At 40.7% G+C, this 21,322-nt stretch overlaps 1 protein-coding gene across 2 annotated transcripts; it reads right to left on the bottom strand.

Annotated features, from left to right (window-relative positions):
• Positions 1–736: 736 nt before the first annotated feature.
• DYNLT1 (dynein light chain Tctex-type 1) lies at positions 737–6,639 on the bottom strand. Of its 2 annotated transcripts, XM_077149383.1 has the most exons (5): positions 6,518–6,638; positions 3,634–3,675; positions 1,980–2,103; positions 1,519–1,596; positions 737–1,189 (listed from the first exon to the last, which is right to left on the bottom strand). In XM_077149383.1, the coding sequence occupies exons 1-5, from the start codon at positions 6,542–6,544 to the stop codon at positions 1,119–1,121; spliced, it is 342 nt and encodes a 113-aa protein (XP_077005498.1). In that variant the 5' UTR covers positions 6,545–6,638; the 3' UTR covers positions 737–1,118. The 2 variants fall into 2 exon arrangements, with proteins under 2 accessions (XP_077005498.1, XP_077005499.1); XM_077149384.1 differs by lacking the exon at positions 737–1,189 and having other exon boundaries at positions 1,521–1,576; positions 6,518–6,639.
• Positions 6,640–21,322: the final 14,683 nt, after the last annotated feature.

The raw sequence follows: 21,322 nt of genomic DNA on the forward strand, positions 1-21,322 counted from the left end.
TTGCATGTGAAGTTCATTTGGCCATTCAGACATGAGTGTTTTAATGAAAAAGGGTTTTAGCAAAGAGCAGGGCTTTTTTTTTTTTTTTTTCATTTCAGCAAGTAGACATTGAGGTGTACGATAACATGTTTGACAAAGCCCATGGAAGAGCACTGAAAGTAAAGTCAGAAGGCCAAGGTTCAGGGACCACTTTCCCCACTTACTTGGATGTGTGGCTTTATATCAGAGAAAACCTCCAAACACATTTTCTTATTAAATAAGTGCACAGTTGTTATAGATGTAAACTGAATGATTGTAAAAGCATCTTGTGAACTATGCAGTACTAAGGCTTTTTTGTGTGTGACTGCTACTGAAAAATAACATGGGATTAGAAGTTAATGTCACACATTTGGGCTGAGTGTACACGTGCTGTCGGCTCTGGCTAAAGTAGCAGAAGTCGGCTTGCCTATCTTTGCCACCTTAAGCCTTGTAAAAGGGGCATTATAGAATACGGGGTGGGTGTGGGGGGTGTCTGATGCCTACTAGGTAGAAATGTGGCCAGGCTCAGGTGGGACTAGGCAGGCAACAACAAAGTTGAAAGGGTCCTGGTCCCATGGGGAAAAGTTAACAAATTATTATGGAAAGGACCAAAGCAGAATTGTAACTTCTTTTTACAGTTTTATAGATTTTGAAGCCAACAACTAAATATGAAGAATTCATTCATGATCCTATTGAGACTGAAAAACAACCCACAAACTTATTAAATCTGAATAATTTATTATTCTAACAAAAGTACAAAGTATGGAAAATTAGTGTATTTGAATCATTTCAGAGCAGAGAAAATTTCACACTAGCAGATACCAGTTTTTAGCACCCTTGAAAAGAAATATTCAGAGTTAAGACAAGTGGCAATACAAGCTTTTGACTACGGTGAGTTACACATCTGACTCACGGACTACCATTCATGTAACAGTGCAATCATTTTGATTTTTTTCTCTACAGTTTGAGAGTGCCACACACACAAAAAAAACCACTTAAAGAAAACAAGAAAGGTGTTCACAGAATTCAGACTTGGTGTCTAGAAGAGGGAATGGAAACACTGAAACAACAGGAGAAAATGCATAGGTTTGACAAGAAAGTTAAATGGAGAGTCCAAAGGCACTGACTATGCAGTACATGGTCTTGTTCTCCCATCTCACAGTGCAGCTCCCTGGGGAGGAAAAAAGACGGCAGCATTTAAAATTAGAAAAACTGTGAGACTTGACATTTTGATTTCTCATAAAGTCAGAACATCCAAGTACCTACCTTTTTATGGTAATCAAATAGAAAAGGTTGGCAAGTCCCTAATTTATAAGTTTTTTTTTTTTTTTTAAAAAAGCAAGTCTAATAAGCATGCATTCAAAGACATGAAATAGTCAAGCAGATATTTCATAAAAGACTGCTTTTAAAAACGTAATTCAGCATGGTCAAGAAGATACTGGACAATTTTTAGGAACAATGTACAAGGTAAGACTTCACATACACAAACGAAAGGCATACCATCAGTAGAGCTGTCCCAGAAGCAAGAACTTGCTGTGTGTAACCCAGCTCCATTCTTCTGCATGATGACACACGTCACTTAAATGAAAACAAGTTTCATTAGAAAACCCACCTAGCATAAATTTCTCTTTGCCCACCTTTAGCAGATCACATCATGTTCATGTTAAGAATTACAGATTGCCTTAGCTCACATATTAAATTATTTTTTTCTCTTTCACCACAGACTTGTTTATAAGCATCTGATCTGAATGCCTGCTTGATCTATGCCTTGCAATTGTGCCAGTTAAAGACATTTTGTTTAGCTCGTAACAGAAATCACACAACTGGCCTATTATTATCAGGAAGTTTCTTTGCAGTTAGGCTTTATATCCCCACATTAGCTCCTTTTCTGGAATTGGAGCCCCTTATCAGTATTTAGAGATCCACCATCAACAAACAGTATAAAATAAAAAACCCAATACCAATGTATTTAAATGGTTTCCCCAGCTTAGTGAGTTGGCTTAAAGTTTGTTCTACAACATTTGTGGTCCACTGATTCACTTTGCTGTGTTGATAAGCATTGCCACCAATTGCACTTTCTATAGCCTAGAAAACAAAACACAAAGGGGGTCACACTTAGACATACCCAAATACCTTCTGATTGATAAAGGAAGTGTATTATTCTGAGAACAATGAAATGAAATTTAAATAAAACTGACAATTCTCCTTTATACACATACATTTTAAATCTACTGTTTTTCAGGGAAGGTAAAAGAAAATGCTCCTCCAATTTTAGCCCACTGAAATTCATTACTACCCAACAGCTAAAGTACTGGGAGGAGGGGGGAGCTTTGGGAGGCCAGTGATAAATGTTAAAGTAACACCGCAATGTTACTTCCTGCTTCCATCTAGATGTGAGATGCCTACTTTCAATTGTACTTGCTCACTGTAATACAGAAAACCAGTGAAACGAAACTAGACTTTGTAGCAAGCACCACCTCTCACAGTCCTAGTTTGATTTACCCATCTTCCTGCTCCCCAATGTGTTCTATATGAAACACAATGAAAAGGAAATTTAGAATTTAAAAACACTGCAAAGCAACTACAAAATCAAGCTTGATGCTGAATAATGTACAGGGTAAAACAAAATCATTTTCAGGTATGGTTCACAAAAGTAGGCTGTGATTCTCTATTACTCTGGCATTAGAGTAAATAATTTCTACTAATAATATGCACTAAAGTAAATTCTGAATTACAGAAGGACCCTAGGATCATCCAATGACTTTCTCTTAGTCAATAGTTTCAATATCTGTCTTCATTCTTACACCAGAAGGGAAGCTGTGGGCTTCTTCCCCAGCTTTCTCCTCTCCAACTGCACCATTGCCTCCATTCAGTCCCTCAAATATACTATATACCCACTCGAGAGCCCCGAATTCACTAAGTAGGTCAAATCTCTCTTTAAGCATTCTCATAGCACCATATGCTGTGGCATGTACCACACAGTAAATGCAATCCTACATCTACGACAGTTTTATAACTGTCTTCACTCTTCCCCATCCCTATTTCATAAACTCTTTGAGAGTCAACGGCTATTAGCTGTTTTTGCTGACCAGAGTATGCTCCCCCATATACAGTTTTGAATGAATGAATAAAGAACAAATACCCCCCCCCCTTTTTAAATCTATCATACTCATCTAAGGGAGGTACATGTGATTAATAAAGAAGAGAGTTGGGATTTTTTTTAAATACAGAATGGAAGAAGCCCCAAACTGGAAGACCAGGTCCCAAATACTTTGGAAGTTGCTCAATTTTTTGCTCACCCTTTCTTCATTACACACTGGAAACATTTATTTGTATGCTGTGAGTCTTTTATACTGAAAGGTTATGGAATCATGCTTTAGTAACATTCAGTAATAATACTACACATGTAAAATTTCCTAGCTTATTTAAAATATATAATTTACACTTAATACTGGAGTAATTATCTAGATACTCATTGAAGTAAAAACTGTTATTTGAAATGTCAAAACACACAGGCTCAGTTGAAACAATTCCAAGACAGTATTTAAGACACATTATTTTCACTAATACAAGCCATTAATCAAATACTTAATAAGGAAGTATTTCTCCTCTTACCTCTTTTACAATGTTGCTTACTTCATCAACAACAAAAGCAGTCTGCGAGCAAAAAAAATTCATTAAGTTTGACTTCTTTAAAAGATCTGTTTCCCCTGCACTGATTAATACAAATTTAGGTACTAAACATAATTTAGCAATGAAAACCTTAGAAATAATCTAACCAGACTGCTCATTTTACAGACTGTTACAAAGAGACTCAAAAAGAACCAAGTGGATCTCTGAAGATCACAAATGAGTGGCAGTCAGGGGACTAGAATACATGCATATAATGTAAGGGGTTTTGTTTCTGTTTTATTTTAATCATGTTACAATCCAAAAGATTGGCTTCACTTTAAACTAGAATATAATCTCTCCATCATTTCAACTGGCTGCTAAAATAATTAACAAACATTAGTTTAAGGAGGTACTAGACTCTATAGGTTAACTGAAACTCCTTAAGCAATCCATTTTAAAGACAGAATTCACTCTTCTCTGATGTATGCTGATTAAGAGGTTCTAAATTTAAGAACTTAATTTCCAAAGATTTTGCTATTTCCTGATATTTTGAGGTGGACTGCCAGTAGTAATCTACTGCCCAGAGTTTATAAATGGTTTTCTTTTTCTTTCTCTTTGTACAAGCATGTCTCATACAAACACAGTAAATGTGAATGTATGCAAAGTTATCTTGGAAAATAACATCTTTATCAGTCACTTGTCTGATGCTTTTTCCCATATAAAGAGTCAATATGCTTTTTTATATGGGAAAAGGCAGTTTAAAGTTAGGGCTGAGTCCCAGGGAATGGTCCTTACCTCCACACATGCCATCGGAGAGTGTAGCACAGTGGCCCACCAGGGTCAATGTGTATCCAGGGATAACAAAGGTAGAGGGCCCCTGGAGTTGGCAGGGAGTGTTCTGCTCTGCCTGACTGCTTCACAACTGTGGACCCTATTCCGTCCTACCGAAAATCATCTGAGCAGAAAGCACTTTCGGACTGTTGTTGTAATGCCCCTTTTCATGAAGACCAAGAGTCCTCTCACTGGCATTACTCAGAAGTCGTACTTGGAGACAAATCCAGCTAATTCCCAAGTTAATGAAAACGTGCAGAATCTTAAGATTAAATTATACCCGGAAGTTTAAAGGAGCCTTACAAGTGACTATGGTGATCCTAAACCAAATATCAGAATCCTGTATAACCTTCCATATGGTTCAAGTATGAAAAGGGCTGGTGAATGAACTTTTAGTGGAAGTAGAGCAGAGGTACAGATTCTATCAGGGAGTCGCAATTTCTCTAGGAAAGATGAATAATGAATTGGAAGTGAGTTACAGAGACCAAGCTTGGTATCTACATGAAATTAGAGGATATGCAGAAAAGGCTTAGTTCTGAGGTTTGGGATGGACAATTTAGTACATATGGAAGAGCATGCCATATAAGATAGTCATGGTATCATCCTTTCAGGCTTACACCTAATGTAAAACACAGATCACTCTGGGGAGCCCTTCGTTTTACAAATATGCAACTAAGATCTGGAATAATGAAGTCACTAAATCACCTCTTTTGTGAAAGTCAGAATTAGAATGCAGATTGCTGTTAAGAACTTTATCTTACATGCCACTTTTCTGTAAAGTCTTACTCAATATTCCTATAATACAATCCATTTTACAATATTATATTAGTTAATAGTTCATGGAAAAAGCTTTTCCTTTGCCAGCTACTCCTGACTTGTATTTTATCACAATTACTCAGTTACTAGCAGCATTCAAACATTCATTATGACACTGTCATAGAAAAGTCTGTGCTAATGAGGAAATTAGATCAGTCCTTAAACCACATAATTATTTCTTCTCAAAAAATTCCTGCTTATACTAAATTTCAAAAGTGATAAAACATCAAACCTTACCAAATTTATCTAGAATTTTTGTTTTTGACAGGTTCTGCATGATTCATAGGACACTATTTACTTGAATTTCAACAAGAATTATTTAACAGAATGAGAATGAGCAACTGTTCCTCCATAATAGCACATCCTTGAAGGCTTGTTAGCTTGAAGGAAAGCCATTTTATCAGCACAGTGCTGAGATGAATGTCTTCTGCTTGGCAGATAATTGTGCGCTTTCCTTTGGTTTTTTCACTGAGGCAATAGGGGAACAATTGTGCCCACAAGAATAAGCGGCCTTGACTGATATTTCAAACTCAAAGTGAAACGATACATAAATGATCATGGCCACGGTGGGAATGAGAGCGGCACTGAAGAACAAGGTGCAGGTTGCGAGACAAAGGAAGGTTCTCATAAGTGTGCGCGCTTCTGAATTTTGCAGGCAGCCTGGAAACAAAATCCACGGCTGGAGGAACTTGAGAGATGCACATTCTACACATATGTCACCCTGCCACAGCCTTCAGTGCTCCGGAGCCCTGATCCTGAGACACCTTTCCCGGGGGCTGGGCCTCGCGGAATAAAGGGGTGAAGCCACCCTCGCAAGGTCCTGGGCCGCCGCGGGGTGAGCAGGCGCCGCCGGCCCGCCCGGCGAGGAGGCGCCAACAAACTCAATCGAACTCGTCCGTCCCCACAGCGCCCCCACGGGCGCCCTGTCCGTGTTCTGAGTCCTCGCTCCCGAGTTTACTATTCCCATCCCTGGAACTCATCCCCACTCCCGTAAACGAGCCTGGAAGGCAGCTGCTGCCATGCGGGGAGGATTAGCCCCGGCGCTCAGGGACAGCTGCGGGCGCAGGTCCGGCTCTCGCCGGTTGGACGCAGCTGTGCGGCGGGGAGGAAGGCCGCCAGAGAGGGCCGCCGGGGCTCTCCGGGCATGACCCGGAGCCCACAACACCCCCGTGGCGACCCCCGGGTGCCCGCGCCCAGGGATCCCAGCCGACACCCTTCCCGTCGAGGGCCAAGGGCTCACCTCCTCAGTAGCCTGGTAATCTTCCATCTTCCTTCCTGGGCCGTGAAGCCCCCTCCACCTCGCTGGAGTAGTGAGGCTGCGCCTGCGCAGTCCGCTCCGGCGCGCTCAGGCCACGCCCCACTCTAGGGCCCCGCCCTTCTGCGTGCTCGGGCCCCGCCCACGCCCCTGCTCTAGGACCCCGCCCTTCCCGGCTCCAGCGCCTAGTTTGGTGCATCTGCAGTCTAGGGTGGGGCCAGAGGGTTGGGTAATGGGGGAAGGGAAGGGGGGGCTATGAATTAGCCCCTCTTCCTGTTTTCTGAGACGTGGTGGTTTCTATGGAACCCGTCACCGTAGCCGGGGAGTTGACTGAACCGCAACAATTTAAACAAAGACAAAAACCAACCAGGGAGACAGAAAGTAGATGAGAGGTTACCAGGGGTTGAAGGGGAGAGGGGAATGCAGAGTTATTGCTTAATGGGTAAAGAGTTTCTGTTTGGAGTGATGAAAAATTTTTGCTAACAAATGTAGTGATGGAAGCACAACATTGTAAATGTAAATAATGCCACTAAATTTTACACTTTAAAAAGGTTAAAATGGCAAATGTCCTGTTATGTACGTGTTACCATACAAACACGCAAAAGCCGTCGGGGAGGGGCGGAGTCCTCCTGGCCCCTCCCTCCAGTTTGTACTGTGTTGGATTAACTTGACCGATAGCACAGGCTCGGGTACCTAGTAACGGACTGTAAAGTGATTTCTGACCATAACGGACAATGTGAGATTATGGTTACAGCCCCTGGGATCCAGGATTAGAGAATTGAGCGCTATCTGAATGAAACTTTCCTTTGGGGAGCTAAGTTTTCATACAAATGGGAATTTTTCCTTTAAGCCTCATTAAAAATGTGTGCATTTGTAAAATGCAACACACTTCCCCGCCGTCTTAACCTGAATGAACTGTACGTAGACTTTTTTGTATGCAGAGGTCTTTGTTGAAAATTAATAATTGTACTGGGCTCTGGTTGAGTGCTACTTGTATGTGTCCTGAGGCTAAGATTTTTTTTTAATATTGGAGTCTGCTTTTACCACCCACTTGCAGTCAAGCTGTTAATTGTCACTTCTTACTCCTCCAAAGCCCGGCTGGTGGAATCCCTTCCCATTCCCTACGGAAGAACTTCCCACAGGGACCTGGTGGAATTTGGCTCCAGGTGCCACTTTCTGCCCCATATGCGCTAAGTGCTGATTCAAGACTGGCATCTCATACCTGGACTATGAGAGTAGCCTCCTGTTGATCTCTCCATGAGACGAGGTCTTTTCAGAACTCTTCCACAGGAAACTAGTCCTTACAAAAACACTTCCCACCTCCCTCCCCTTCTGCCTTGCTGCAACTCAAACATTGTGATTTTGCCAGACTGCAGACTTATTCCTGATGCACTTTGGATGATTTAACACATATTAATTTAAAATCATCTCTGTGGATAGACTTCCCGTGACAATCTAAAGGTGCTTTAGATTGGTAGATTGGTACCTACCTCCTCCCACTTCATTCTCTACTCTGCTAGCCCTTCTCTTAGTTTGAACAATACATTTATGTTTATAGTGTCTTCTTGTCTAGAATCGAATTCCATGCAGGCAGAATCTGTTTTATACAGTAGTGGATCCTCTGCACTTTACATTGCGTCTGTCACATAGTAGAGGCACAATTAAAATTTTACTGAATGAATGATTTCCCCACAGGTGTTCGTTTTGCCATCAGACCCAAACGAGAGAGTTGGGGAGTGGAGGAAGCTGCAGGCGTCATCCCCCTTGTGAGAACCATAGGGCTGAAGGAGGAGGGCAGAGTGGATTTAGACCCAAAGCTGCTTTGCCCTGGACAAATAGCGCAAGCAAGTAGACCTGCTGGGAGGAGTCTGCTTACTCCCTCCCCCCGCCCCAACACACACACTTCGTCCCCACTGCTCAGATTCTGAACTTTATTTACCCGTTCCGTTTTGTTCCCTTATTATCTGGCTTCACCCCATCTGGTCCAGTGTTTCAGTCTTGAGCCCTGTTCCACATATGATTTAATTCTGACATTTCTTTGCTTTGTCTTCCTGCCATTCCAAGCTTCCCGTGAGATTCCGTTCTAACTGTCCTTCTCACTCATTTGACCTTGCCTACCTGGTTCTGAGCCCTCAGCCACACTAGCTCCTGAGCCCAACATGGGCCTCTGTACCCTCTTTTAATTTTCTTATGCTACTCTGTCATGGACTTGGAGTTCCACTAATTAAATCTCTTAGAAGTATGTACAAAGCAAAAGTAAACAAATTCTGAGTGAACATCTGCAATTAAAGAATGTGAAATCTTTCTATATTGTTCCAAAGCTTAATTCAAATGAGTGCCCTGAATGGTTGCTGTGATGGTACATTATTAATGTAATGAATGTAAGTTATATCTGAAAATCACCAGCATGTATGTAAATCAACAGAAAACATGTAAAGTACATTTTAAAAAATTTTACACAACTTCAGCTTATATGGATTGGGTAGCACTCTACACTTCTTAATTATTGAAGACTATTCATTACATGATCGTAGTATATGGCTTTTTAAAAATTTTAATGTAATTTTATTGAGATATATTCACACACCATACTTTCCATCCAAAGTATACAATTAGTGGTTCACAGTATCATCACACAATTGTGCATTCATCACCATGATCATTTTTAGAACATTTTCATTACTCCGGAAAAAGAAATAGAAAAAAGAAACCCCTAGGCACCCATACCCCTTACCCCACCCTTATATTGACCATTAGGATTGCATTCTACCTGATTGTAAGACTTACAATAGAGGTAGGTTAACTAAGACAGTGTAGTATTGTCAGAGATAGACAAATTGATCAGTGGACCAGAACAACACATTCAGACAACAGACTTTTCTTTTTTTGCAATATAGTTATACAGTCATTATCAAAGAACAGGGCTACTGGATTACAGTTCAACAACCTCAGGTATTTTTTTCTGGCTATTCTAAAACACTAGACACTAAAAGGAAATATCTATATAATGAGTCAGTAGTTATAATCATTTGTTAAATCCTATTTCTAAAAAATTACACCTCCTCCCTCTTCTTCTTGTTTGATCTTTCTCCAATCTTCAGGGATATCTGGGCAAAGGCCACTTTAACTTCTTCGGGCTGGAAAGAGATGTTGAACTTATAGGATAGAGGAATGAAACTGGTTGATGTTCTTTTTTTTTTTTTTTTGCAGCTTCATTCAGTGTTTTAACATGATTACTTTACAATTAGGTATTATTGTGCTGTCCATTTTTGAGTTTTTGTATCTAGTCCTGTTGCACAGTCTGTATCCCTTCAGCTCCAATTACCCATTATCTTACCCTGTTTCTAACTCCTGCTGGACTCTGTTACCAATGACATATTCCAAGTTTATTCTCGAATGTCCGTTCACATCAGTGGGACCATACAGTATTTGTCCTTTAGTTTTTGGCTGGACTCATTCAGCATAATGTTCTCTAGGTCCATCCATGTTACTACATGCTTCATAAGTTTATCCTGTCTTAAAGCTGCATAATATTCCATTGTATGTATATACCACAGTTTGTTTAGCCATTCTTCTGTTGATGGACATTTTGGCTGTTTCCATCTCTTTGCAATTGTAAATAACGCTGCTATAAATATTGGTGTGCAAATGTCCGTTTGTGTCTTTGCCCTTAAGTCCTTTGAGTAGATACCCAGCAATGGTATTGCTGGGTCGTATGGCAATTCTATATTCAGTTTTTTTAGGAACCAACAAACTGCCTTCCACAGTGGTTGCACCATTTGACATTCCCACCAACAGTGGATAAGTGTGCCTCTTTCACCGCATCCTCTCCAGCACTTGTCATTTTCTGTTCTGTTGATAATGGCCATTCTGGTGGGTGTGAGATGATATCTCATTGTGGTTTTGATTTGCATTTCTCTAATGGCCAGGGACATTGAGCATCTCTTCATGTGCCTTTTGGCCATTTGTATTTCCTCTTCTGGTAGGTGTCCATTCAAGTCTTTTTCCCATTTTGTAATTGGATTGGCTGTCTTTTTGTTGTTGAGTGGAACAATCTCTTTATAAATTCTGGATACTAGACCTTTATCTGATATGTCATTTCCAAATATTATCTCCCATTGTGTAGGCTGTCTTTCTACTTTCTTGATGAAGTTCTTTGATGAACAAAAGTGTTTAATTTTGAAGAGCTCCCATTTATTTATTTCCTTCTTCAGTGCTCTTGCTTTAGGTTTAAGGTCTGTAAAACCGCCTCCAATTGTAAGTTTCATAAGATATCTCCCTACATTTTCCTCTAACTGTTTTATGGTCTTAGACCTAATGTTTAGATCTTTCATCCATTTTGAGTTAACTTTTGTATAAGGTGTGAGATTTGGGTCTTCTTTCATTCTTTTGCATATGGATATCCAGTTCTCTAGGTACCATTTATTGAAGAGACTGTTCTGTCCCAGGTGAGTTGGCTTGACTGCCTTATCAAAGATCAAATGTCCATAGATGAGAGGGTCTATATCTGAGCACTCTATTTGATTCCATTGGTCGACATATCTATCTTTATGCCAATACCATGCTGTTTTGACCACTGTGGCTTCATAATATGCCTTAAAGTCCGGCAGCACAAGACCTCCAGCTTCGTTTTTTTTTCCTCAAGATGTTTTTAGCAATTCAGGGCACCCTGCCCTTCCAGATAAATTTGCTTATTGGTTTTTCTATTTCTGAAAAATAAGCTGTTGGGATTTTGATTGGTATTGCATTGAATCTGTAAATCAGTTTAGGTAGGATTGACATCTTAACTATATTTAGTCTTCCAATCCATGAACACGGTATGCCCTTCCATCTATTTAGGTCTTCTGTGATTTCTTTTAGCAGTTTTTTGTAGTTGTCTTTATATAGGTTTTTTGTCTCTTTAGTTAAATTTATTCCTAGGTATTTTATTCTTTTAGTTGCAATTGTAAATGGGATTCGTTTCTTGATTTCCCCCTCAGCTTGTTCATTACTAGTGTATAGAAATGCTACAGATTTTTGAATGTTGATCTTGTAACCTGCTACTTTGCTGTACTCATTTATTAGCTCTAGTAGTTTTGTTGTGGATTTTTCCGGGTTTTCGACGTATAGTATCATATCGTCTGCAAACAGTGATAGTTTTACTTCTTCCTTTCCAATTTTGATGCCTTGTATTTCTTTTTCTTGTCTAATTGCTCTGGCTAGAACCTCCAACACAATGTTGAATAATAGTGGTGATAGTGGACATCCTTGTCTTGTTCCTGATCTTAGGGGGAAAGTTTTCAATTTTTCCCCATTGAGGATGATATTAGCTGTGGGTTTTTCATATATTCCCTCTATCATTTTAAGGAAGTTCCCTTGTATTCCTATCTTTTGAAGTGTTTTCAACAGGAAAGGATGTTGAATCTTGTCAAATGCCTTCTCTGCATCAATTGAGATGATCATGTGATTTTTCTGCTTTGATTTGTTGATATGGTGTATTACATTAATTGATTTTCTTATGTTGAACCATCCTTGCATACCTGGGATGAATCCTACTTGGTCATGATGTATAATTCTTTGAATGTGTTGTTGGATACGATTTGCTAGAATTTTATTGAGGATTTTTGCATCTATATTCATTAGAGAGATTGGTCTGTAGTTTTCTTTTTTTGTAATATCTTTGCCTGATTTTGGTATGAGGGTGATGTTGGCTTCATAGAATGAATTAGGCAGTTTTCCCTCCACTTCAATTTTTTTGAAGAGTTTGAGGAGAGTTGGTACTAATTCTTTCTGGAATGTTTGATAGAATTCACATGTGAAGCTGTCTGGTCCTGGACTTTTCTTTTTAGAAAGCTTTTGAATGACTAATTCAATTTCTTTACTTGTGATTGGTTTGTTGAGGTCATCTATTTCTTCTTGAGTCAAAGTTGGTTGTTCATGTCTTTCCAGGAACCCGTCCATTTCATCTAAATTGTTGTATTTATTAGCGTAAAGTTGTTCATAGTATCCTGTTATTACCTCCTTTATTTCTGTGAGGTCAGTAGTTATGTCTCCTCTTCCATTTCTGATCTTATTTATTTGCATCCTCTCTCTTCTTCTTTTTGTCAATCTTGCTAAGGGCCCATCAATCTTATTGATTTTCTCATAGAACCAACTTCTGGTCTTATTGATTTTCTCTATTGTTTTCATGTTTTCAATTTCATTTATTTCTGCTCTAATCTTTGTTATTTCTTTCCTTTTGCTTGCTTTGGGATTCGTTTGCTGTTCTTTCTCCAGTTCTTCCAAGTGGACAGTTAATTCCTGCACTTTTGCCTTTTCTTCTTTTCTGATATAGGCATTTAGGGCAATAAATTTTCCTCTTAGCACTGCCTTTGCTGCGTCCCATAAGTTTTGATATGTTGTGTTTTCATTTTCATTCGCCTCGAGGTATTTACTAATTTCTCTTGCAATTTCTTCTTTGACCCACTCGTTGTTTAAGAGTGTGTTGTTGAGCCTCCACGTATTTGTGAATATTCTGGCACTCTGCCTATTATTGATTTCCAACTTCATTCCTTTATGATCCGAGAAAGTGTTGTGTATGATTTCAATCTTTTTAAATTTGTTAAGACTTGCTTTGTGACCCAGCATATGGTCTATCTTTGAGAATGATCCATGAGCACTTGAAAAAAAGGTGTATCCTGCTGTTGTGGGATGTAATGTCCTATAAATGTCTGTTAAGTCTAGCTCATTTATAGTAATATTCAGATTCTCTATTTCTTTATTGATCCTCTGTCTAGATGTTCTGTCCATTGATGAGAGTGGTGAATTGAAGTCTCCAACTATTATGGTATATGTGTCTATTTCCCTTTTCAGTGTTTGCAGTGTATTCCTCACGTATTTAGGGGCATTCCGGTTCGGTGCATAAATATTTATGATTGTTATGTCTTCTTGTTTAATTGTTCCTTTTATTAGTAGATAGTATCCTTCTTTGTCTCTTTTAACTGTTTTACATTTGAAGTCTAACTTGTTGGATATTAGTATAGCCACTTCTGCTCTTTTCTGGTTGTTATTTGCATGAAATATCTTTTCCCAACCTTTCACTTTCAACCTATGTTTATCTTTGGGTCTAAGATGTGTTTCCTGTAGACAGCATATAGAAGGATCCTGTTGTTTAATCCGTTCTGCCAGTCTGTGTCTTTTGATTGGGGAATTCAGTCCATTAACATTTAGTGTTATTATTGTTTGGATAATATTTTCCTCTGCCATTTTGCCTTTTGTATTATATATATCATATCTGACTTTCCTTCTTTCTACACTCTTCTCCATACCTCTCTCTTCTGTCTTTTCGTATCTGACTCTAGTGCTCCCTTTAGTATTTCTTGCAGAGCTGGTCTCTTGGTCACAAATTCTCTCAGTGACTTTTTGTCTGAGAATGTTTTAATTTCTCCCTCATTTTTGAAGGACAATTTTGCTGGATATAGGAGTCTTGGTTGGCAGTTTTTCTCTTTTAGTAACTTAAATATATCATCCCACTGTCTTCTAGCTTCCATGGTTTCTGCTGAGAGATCTACACATAGTCTTATTGGGTTTCCCTTTTATGTGATGGTTTGTTTTTCTCTTGCTGCTTTCAAGATCCTCTCTTTCTCTTTGACCTCTGACATTCTAACTAGTAAATGTCTTGGAGAATGCCTATTTGGGTCTAATCTCTTTGGGGTGCACTGCACTTCTTGGATCTGTAATTTTAGGTCTTTCATAAGAGTTGGGAAATTTTCAGTGATAATTTCTTCCATTAGTTTTTCTCCTCCTTTTCCCTTCTCTTCTCCTTCTGGGACACCCATAACACGTATATTTGTGCGGTTCATATTGTCCTTGAGTTCCCTGATACCCTGTTCAAATTTTTCCATTCTTTTCCCGATAGTTTCTGTTTCTTTTTGGAATTCAGATGTTCCATCCTCCAAATCACTAATTCTATCTTCTGTCTCTTTAAATCTATCATTGTAGGTATCCATTTTTTTTTCCATCTTTTCCACTTTATCCTTCACTTCCATAAGTTCTGCGATTTGTTTTTTTCAGCTTTTCTATTCTTTTTGTTCAGCCCATATCTTCTTCATGTCCTCCCTCAATTTATCGATTTCGTTTTTGAAGAGGTTTTCCATTTCTGTTTGTATATTCAGCATTAGTTGTCTCAGCTCCTGTATCTCATTTGAACTATTGGTTTGTTCCTTTGACTGGGCCATATTTTCAATTTTCTGAGCGTGATCCATTATCTTCTGCTGGCATCTGGGCATTTAGTCAGATTTCCCTGGGTGTTGGACCCAACAGGTTGAAAGATTTTTCTGTGAAATCTCTGGGTTCTGTTTTTCTTATCCTGCCCAGTAGGTGGCGCTTGTGGCACACGTTTGTCTGCGGGTTCCACCAGTAAAAGGTGCTGTGGGTCCTTTAACTTTGGAAAACTCTCGCTGTGGGGGAGGTTCGCCAGCCGAAGTGGCTTGGAAGAGTGCCAGCCGGCCTGGGGGTCCGAACGCAGGGTAGGTCGCCGGCCGCCGCAGCCCGGGAGAGCACCCGACCGAATTTCCTAGTCGGCCCGGGGCACCAAGCGTGGCAGGAGGGCGCCAGCCGCCGCAGCCTGGGAGAGTACACCGTTCCCAGCCGGACCAGGGAGTCACGTGTTTGGAAGGGACCCCCCCCGGTCACCGTTCTCCACGGTCTGGGGATTTCCGACCCAACTCTCTCAGTTGGTCGGGGGGCCTCACGTGGTGGGGGCGCCAGCTGCCGCGGCCCGAGGGGACCGCCTGCCCAATTCTGCCAGCTGGCCTGGGAAGGAGGAAGGGATGGACTCCGGACGCTTGCCGTCCCGCCCGGGAAAACCCATGCCCCTCGGCGATCTCACTGGAGCTGGTTCTCCCAGACAGTCAGCCGTTCCAGGATGGGGTACACCGTCCCTTTGATCTCTGTCGTCGCTCCGGGAGCTGCTCTGTATTGTCTCCACTCCCCCAGTAACTCTTCTGGAGGAGGAAAGGTGAGGGTGGCAAGGCTGTCGAGGACGGTGGCGGAGGAGCTGGTGAAGGCGGAAGAGGGCACGGTGGTGGTTGGAGAGCCGCCGGAGCAGGAGGAGAAAGGGAAGGATAAGATGGCGGATGGAGCGCCGCCGGAGCAGAAGGGGAAAGGGAAGGGCAGGATGGCGGCGGGAGCGCCACCAGCAGAGAAAGAGGGAGAGGAGGGCTGGGTGGCGGCAGGAGCACTGCCAGCGGAGAAAGCCTGGTAGATGTTCTTAGAGAGACTAGTATCTCTGGGTTTCAGGGCTTATCTGGCATAGGATCAATCTGGAGGCCTTAGGTTTCTAAAAAAAAAAACAAAAAACTTACTAAGAAAAGCTTTTATGGCGGCTTAGGTAGATCCCAGAGTATTCTCAAGGGTTTTCAGGAATACTGTTGGTTGGGGCTTGGCCTATTGTGGCATTTTGCAATATCTGACTGAAGCTTGCATAAAAGTAACCTCCAGAATGACCTCTTGACTCCATTTGAAATCTCTTAGCCACTGAAACTTTATTTTGTTCCATTTCTTTTCACCCTTTTGGTCAAGAAGCCATTCTCAATCCCATAATGGCATGGTCAGGCTCTTCCTTGGGAGTCATGTCCCACATTGCCAGGAAGACTTACATCCCTGGGAGTCATGTCCTACGTGGGTGAGAGGGTAATGAATTTATTTGCAGACTTGGCTTAGAGAGAGAGGCCACATCTGAACAACAAAAAAGGCTCTCTGGGGGTGATTCTTAGGCATAATTATTTTGAGTCTGCCCTCTAAGTGAATGAGTTGATTTCTATAGCTTCAGAATGATTTATTTATTATTTCACATACATATATTGCACACTTACTTTATGTCTCTGAGCTGGGATTGTTCCTACAAAGTTGACTATGTAACTTTAGTCTTTATATAATAATTAAAAAAATCTGTATCTGTGAATAGGATGGTTTGAATTTTTTAGGCTTACGTGATGTTGAAGTACTTGGGAAAATATAGTGATATGGCATTGTATTCTGCCCAATTGATGTACAATCTGTAGGGCTAAGGGATTTAAAATAAGGATGAAATTTGGCCATTTCTAGCATCCTACAATCTGCCAAAAAAGACTGCCCTTCAGAAGCCCTGGAGCATAAAACACATTGACTCCATAACTACTCATAAATCCCTGATATTCAACTACATTTTAGAGTAATGTTTGGTTTCCGTGCAATAAGTACGTTGAGTAAATCTTGGGCCTCTTTCCCACCTTGCGGTTAGTCTTTGCTTGACAGGTGTTTTATGCAACCATCTTTCTTCCTTCACTGAGTTTAGTTTCTTAAATACAAACACCTTAGAAATAGGGATTGTAGTTACCAGTGCCTTTTTTAGCAATGTGATATCACAATCATAGTAATGTCACATCTACAAATAATATCAACTAATAATATCAACAGCCACAGTTGATACAGCCTCACAACATTCTGCTGTTTATGCCCTTCACAATCTAAATCCAATCCTGTGGCTATGTGAATTTCCTTTCCTTTTCCTGCGCCTAGGAATGAGACGTATGAGGAAATCATGCTAGGCCAGGAATATAATAATAATAAAAATGGTGATGATAATAATGAAAATGATTGCAATGACCAAAGCCTGAAGTTAGAGCAATTTAATGTTGTAATAGAAAAGAAAATAAACTTCCAATATATATCTGAATTGAGTGTTCTATGCTGAGAAATTGCATGCTGTTCTAGTTTGCTAACTGTCAGAATGCAATATACCAGCAATGGAACAGCTTTTAAAAAGGGGGAATTTATTGAGTTGCAAATTTACAATTCTAAGGCCATGAAAATGTCCCAACTAAAGCAAGGCTATAAACATGTCCAATCTAAGGTATCAGGGAAAGACACCTTGGTTCAAAAAGGCTGATGACATTCAGGATTTCTCTCTCAACTGGAAAGGCACATGGCGAACATGGCAACATCTGCTAGCTTTCTCTTCAGGCTTCTTGTTTCATGAAGCTCTCCTAGGGATGATTTCCTTCTTCATGTACAAAGGTCTCTGGCTGCATGGACTCTCAACTTTCATGGAGATGGATACGTGGCTCTCTCTTCATTCTCATGTCTGTCTCGCAGCTCTAAAAAGGGACTCTCTCCAAAATGTTTCCTCTTTTAAAGAATTCCAGTAAACTAGCCAAGACCCACTTAGAATGGGTGGAGTCACATCTCCCTCTAATCCAAAGTTAATATCCACAATTGGGTGAGTCACATCTTCATGGAGATAGTCTAATCAATTTTCCACCCAGCAATGATGAATGAGGATTAAAGGACATGGGTTTTCTGGGGTACACCACTGAGTGCTGAAAAGATTCACTAAGTATCCACTGAGTATTGAGTGAGTATTGAACTCACTAAGTAAGTTCCCCAGTACTTTACAGCGGGGGAACACTGGCATAGTTGTACTGAAATGCCTTTGTACCACTTGGGAAATAGCTAATCCTCTGAGTCCCTCAAGAACCTCTTCTTCCCAACCCTAGTTACCCTAGCCCACTCCCTGGGACCCCAATCCTGAAAATTTAGCAACTAAAGGACAATTTGTGACATCTATTCTGACTAGCTGATATTCATGCTATAGTGGCTTTTAAATATTTTGATTATCAGTTCTGGTTTTATGAAAAAAAAGCACACACTACATCAGTCTGAATAGACTAGGTTAGTTGCAAACCCTAAGGACCCTAGAATCTTACTGGTTGATGACTACAAAGATTTATTTGTCACTCACAGTACATGACCATCATGGGTCTGTGTGGCTCTGCGCCATGTCCTCTCCCCATGGGCATCCCCTTTGAAGGAGCAGGCTAGGTATGGATATTGTAGTCATCATGGGAGAGGGAAGAGAGAAACAGTGGCCTGAGGGCTGGCTATTAAGCTTCTGCTTGTAAGTGGCACATGTCACCTCTGCTCACATCTCATCATCCAAGGGTTTAACAGGGCAGTGTCACGTAATTTCCCCTGGGAAATGACCAGGTATTTAAGGATTGAGAGTAATACAATGAACAATCCAAAGGTCTTTCCTTAGTGGCTTCAATCATGATAGTCATTCTCACTTCGCCTGCTCCTATTCCTTTCTTCAACTCAGCCCCTCTCCTGCTTCCACTGCTGAACTGACCTAATTTCCAGGTCACCTCACTTTAGTTTCAGATTTGATCTAATTTATACTTGCTGTATTAGTTAGGGATCTCCAGAGAAACAAAACTAACCGGATATTTTATGTGCATATGCATATGTATGTATATGTATATGTATGTGTATGTGTATGTGTATGTGTGTGTGTGTGTGTGTGTGTGTGTGTGTGTGTGTGTGTGTGTGTGTGTGTGTGTGTGTAGAGAGAGAGAGAAAGAGAGATTTATTATATAGAATTGTTTCATGCAACCATGACAGTGGGCATGTCCAAAGTCCATAGGGCAAGTCGTGGGCTGGAAACTCTGATAAAGGTGTTGTTGGAGTCCTTAGTCCAAATTCCCCTGGGAATGCTGGCTCAGCTGGAAATCCCAGCAAGAGGTAATGTTGAGGTTGAGGCAGAAATTCTTCTTATGACTTCTGAAAACTTCAGCTGTCCAACTGATCAGATGAGGAGATTACTCACATTGCTGAGGACAAGTTCCTTTGTTGATTATAGATAGAATCTGATTTTTGTAGATGCAAATTTTATCTTGAAGTATCTTCACAGTAACAAACAGGCCAGTTTTGACCAAACAACCAGACAACATAACCTAGGCCAAGATGAATATGAAATTAACTATCTTACTCAGTGTCAAAACCCAATTACATTCCATCTTTGCCAGCTCTTCCCTGCTGTCCATTTTAGCCTGAGGCCTGAGATCAGGGTTCTTCAGATTTCTTTAATTATGCCTCTATCAGGTAACATTTTGGAGCATATATCCCCAAAGCATGTTTATTTCTAAGTGATATGTTCAACCATGAGTCCATTTATTAAATATTAATCAAGTTCATATTTGAACTTAAAATATATAAGTACTAATATTTCCTTAGTAAGTCCTACTTTGGAAACAAAGACTCCAAATCATCCTCATTTCAAGAGCATTTTCCCAAATATTCCTAAATTGATTTACTCAGCATCTTAGGCTCAAAATAGCAATACTGGGGCAAGATGGCCACTCAGTGAGGTGTAGAATTTAGTTCATCCTCCATTAGCCAGGAACAGTACAGAACAACTGCAGGGGCTACAGCAGTGACCCGACACACAGCATACAAGAGTGTGGACCAGGTGGACTGGCTGGGACCCCACACATTATTGTAAGTCCCCCAAGCCACAGATGTTGGCACCCCTCCCCCATGGGCACAGCAGGCTGGTTTCCTGAGGGGAAAGGAAACAAACTTTACTAGCAGCAAGGGCTTAGCTCAACCAAGCTCGAATTGTGGAATTAATTAACAAAATATGACTACTGAAAATAAGTTCCCAGTACAGATAAACTGGGAATAAGCACTAAAGGTATTAGGAGTTTTTGCCCAGGCAGAGAGGGGGCAGGGCTGATGGAAAAAAAAAACATAGAGGCCTTTTGGGTTGAACAGGACAAAATACCAGAAAAGGGCTGGACCCCAAGAAAAGGGGCACCTAGACCCTGAGATACATAGAGCTACATACCAGCTTAAGCTGTTAATTGACAAACCCAAGGAGTAGGGTTCCATTCTGAAAAGGTTTTTATTTCCTTTTTTGCTTGTTCTCTACTCTTTAACAGTTCTTTAGATAGAACTGGAAAGGCTTCTCAGGCTCCAGCAGTGCCCCAGGCAAGGGTGGAATTAAACTTGTCTGAGATAAAGTAACGAGTCAGGTGAAAGGAGTTAATTCCCTAAAGGCTGTACCTTCCCTGAGAGAAAGGTGGGGCCCAGCTCAAGTGGAATCCCTCCTTCAAGGAATTTGAGCCCCAGGGACTGGAAAACTGAAGCAATTAATGCCAACCTACAACTTCATCTCTGTCACAACCACACCTCTTGGCAGGAAGAGTCTGCTGAAATTAAAGACACCACATCATTTTACGCTGGTGGGAAACCATGGGCAAACATACCACATGTTGGGCAGGATAGGAAAACACAGAGTCTAGGGGCTTCATAGGAAAATTTGACAACCTGCTGAGTCACACCCTCAGGGAAAACTGATGTTGGTTGCACTTTCCTCCTGAGATGTGGACCAGTCTGGTTTGGGAAAATCTGACTAGGGTCTATAATATCTGAGGAGACCTTCTTAAAAAAAGGAAAAAAAAAAAAAGAGAGATTCCATATAGGCAGGATAGGAAAAAAAAAGAGAGAGAAACAAGAACTGAGAAATTCTGATCAGTTGAACAGAACCTAAGTTAGAGGTCTAGAATAAGTTGAACTGAATGTCAAAGAACAGAGGGAACAAAGCCACTGAGCAAGAAAATCCTAGGTAAAAGAGTGAAAACAACCTCCAGAATAAATTAATTAAGGAAACCAAATGCCTAGACACCAGCAAAAAATAATGAGTCATACTAGGAGAATCGAAGATATGGCCCAGTCAAAAGAACAAACCAACAATTCAAATGAGATACAGGAATTGAAACAACTAATTCAGAATGTTTGAACAGACATGGAAAATCTCATCAAAATTCAAATCAGTGAGTTGAGGGAGAATATAAAGAAGACAAGCAGAGCCGCTCCCTCCCGGCCTCGGTCTCCGCCCGCGCGCACCGGAGCCTGTTCGCGTCGACTGACCAGAGTCCGCGAATTTTCTGCTCCGCGGCTGTCCAGACTACCCCGACCTCAGCTTTCTACCCTTTGAAAACATTGAGAATA

Source organism: Tamandua tetradactyla, chromosome 2 (genome assembly GCF_023851605.1).
Source record: "Tamandua tetradactyla isolate mTamTet1 chromosome 2, mTamTet1.pri, whole genome shotgun sequence".
In the NCBI taxonomy this organism is placed as follows: Eukaryota; Metazoa; Chordata; class Mammalia; order Pilosa; family Myrmecophagidae; genus Tamandua; species Tamandua tetradactyla.

Excerpts from the sequence above, each read along its gene's own strand:
- DYNLT1 (XM_077149383.1), bottom strand. The coding sequence starts at position 6,544 with ATGGAAGATTACCAGGCTACTGAGGAG. Across the intron at positions 1,597-1,979 it reads GAAACCATTTAAATACATTG|TGACGTGTGTCATCATGCAG; the intron begins GTATTGGGTTTT and ends TTTTCATTTAAG. Across the intron at positions 1,190-1,518 it reads CTGGGACAGCTCTACTGATG|GGAGCTGCACTGTGAGATGG; the intron begins GTATGCCTTTCG and ends TTTCCTCCCCAG.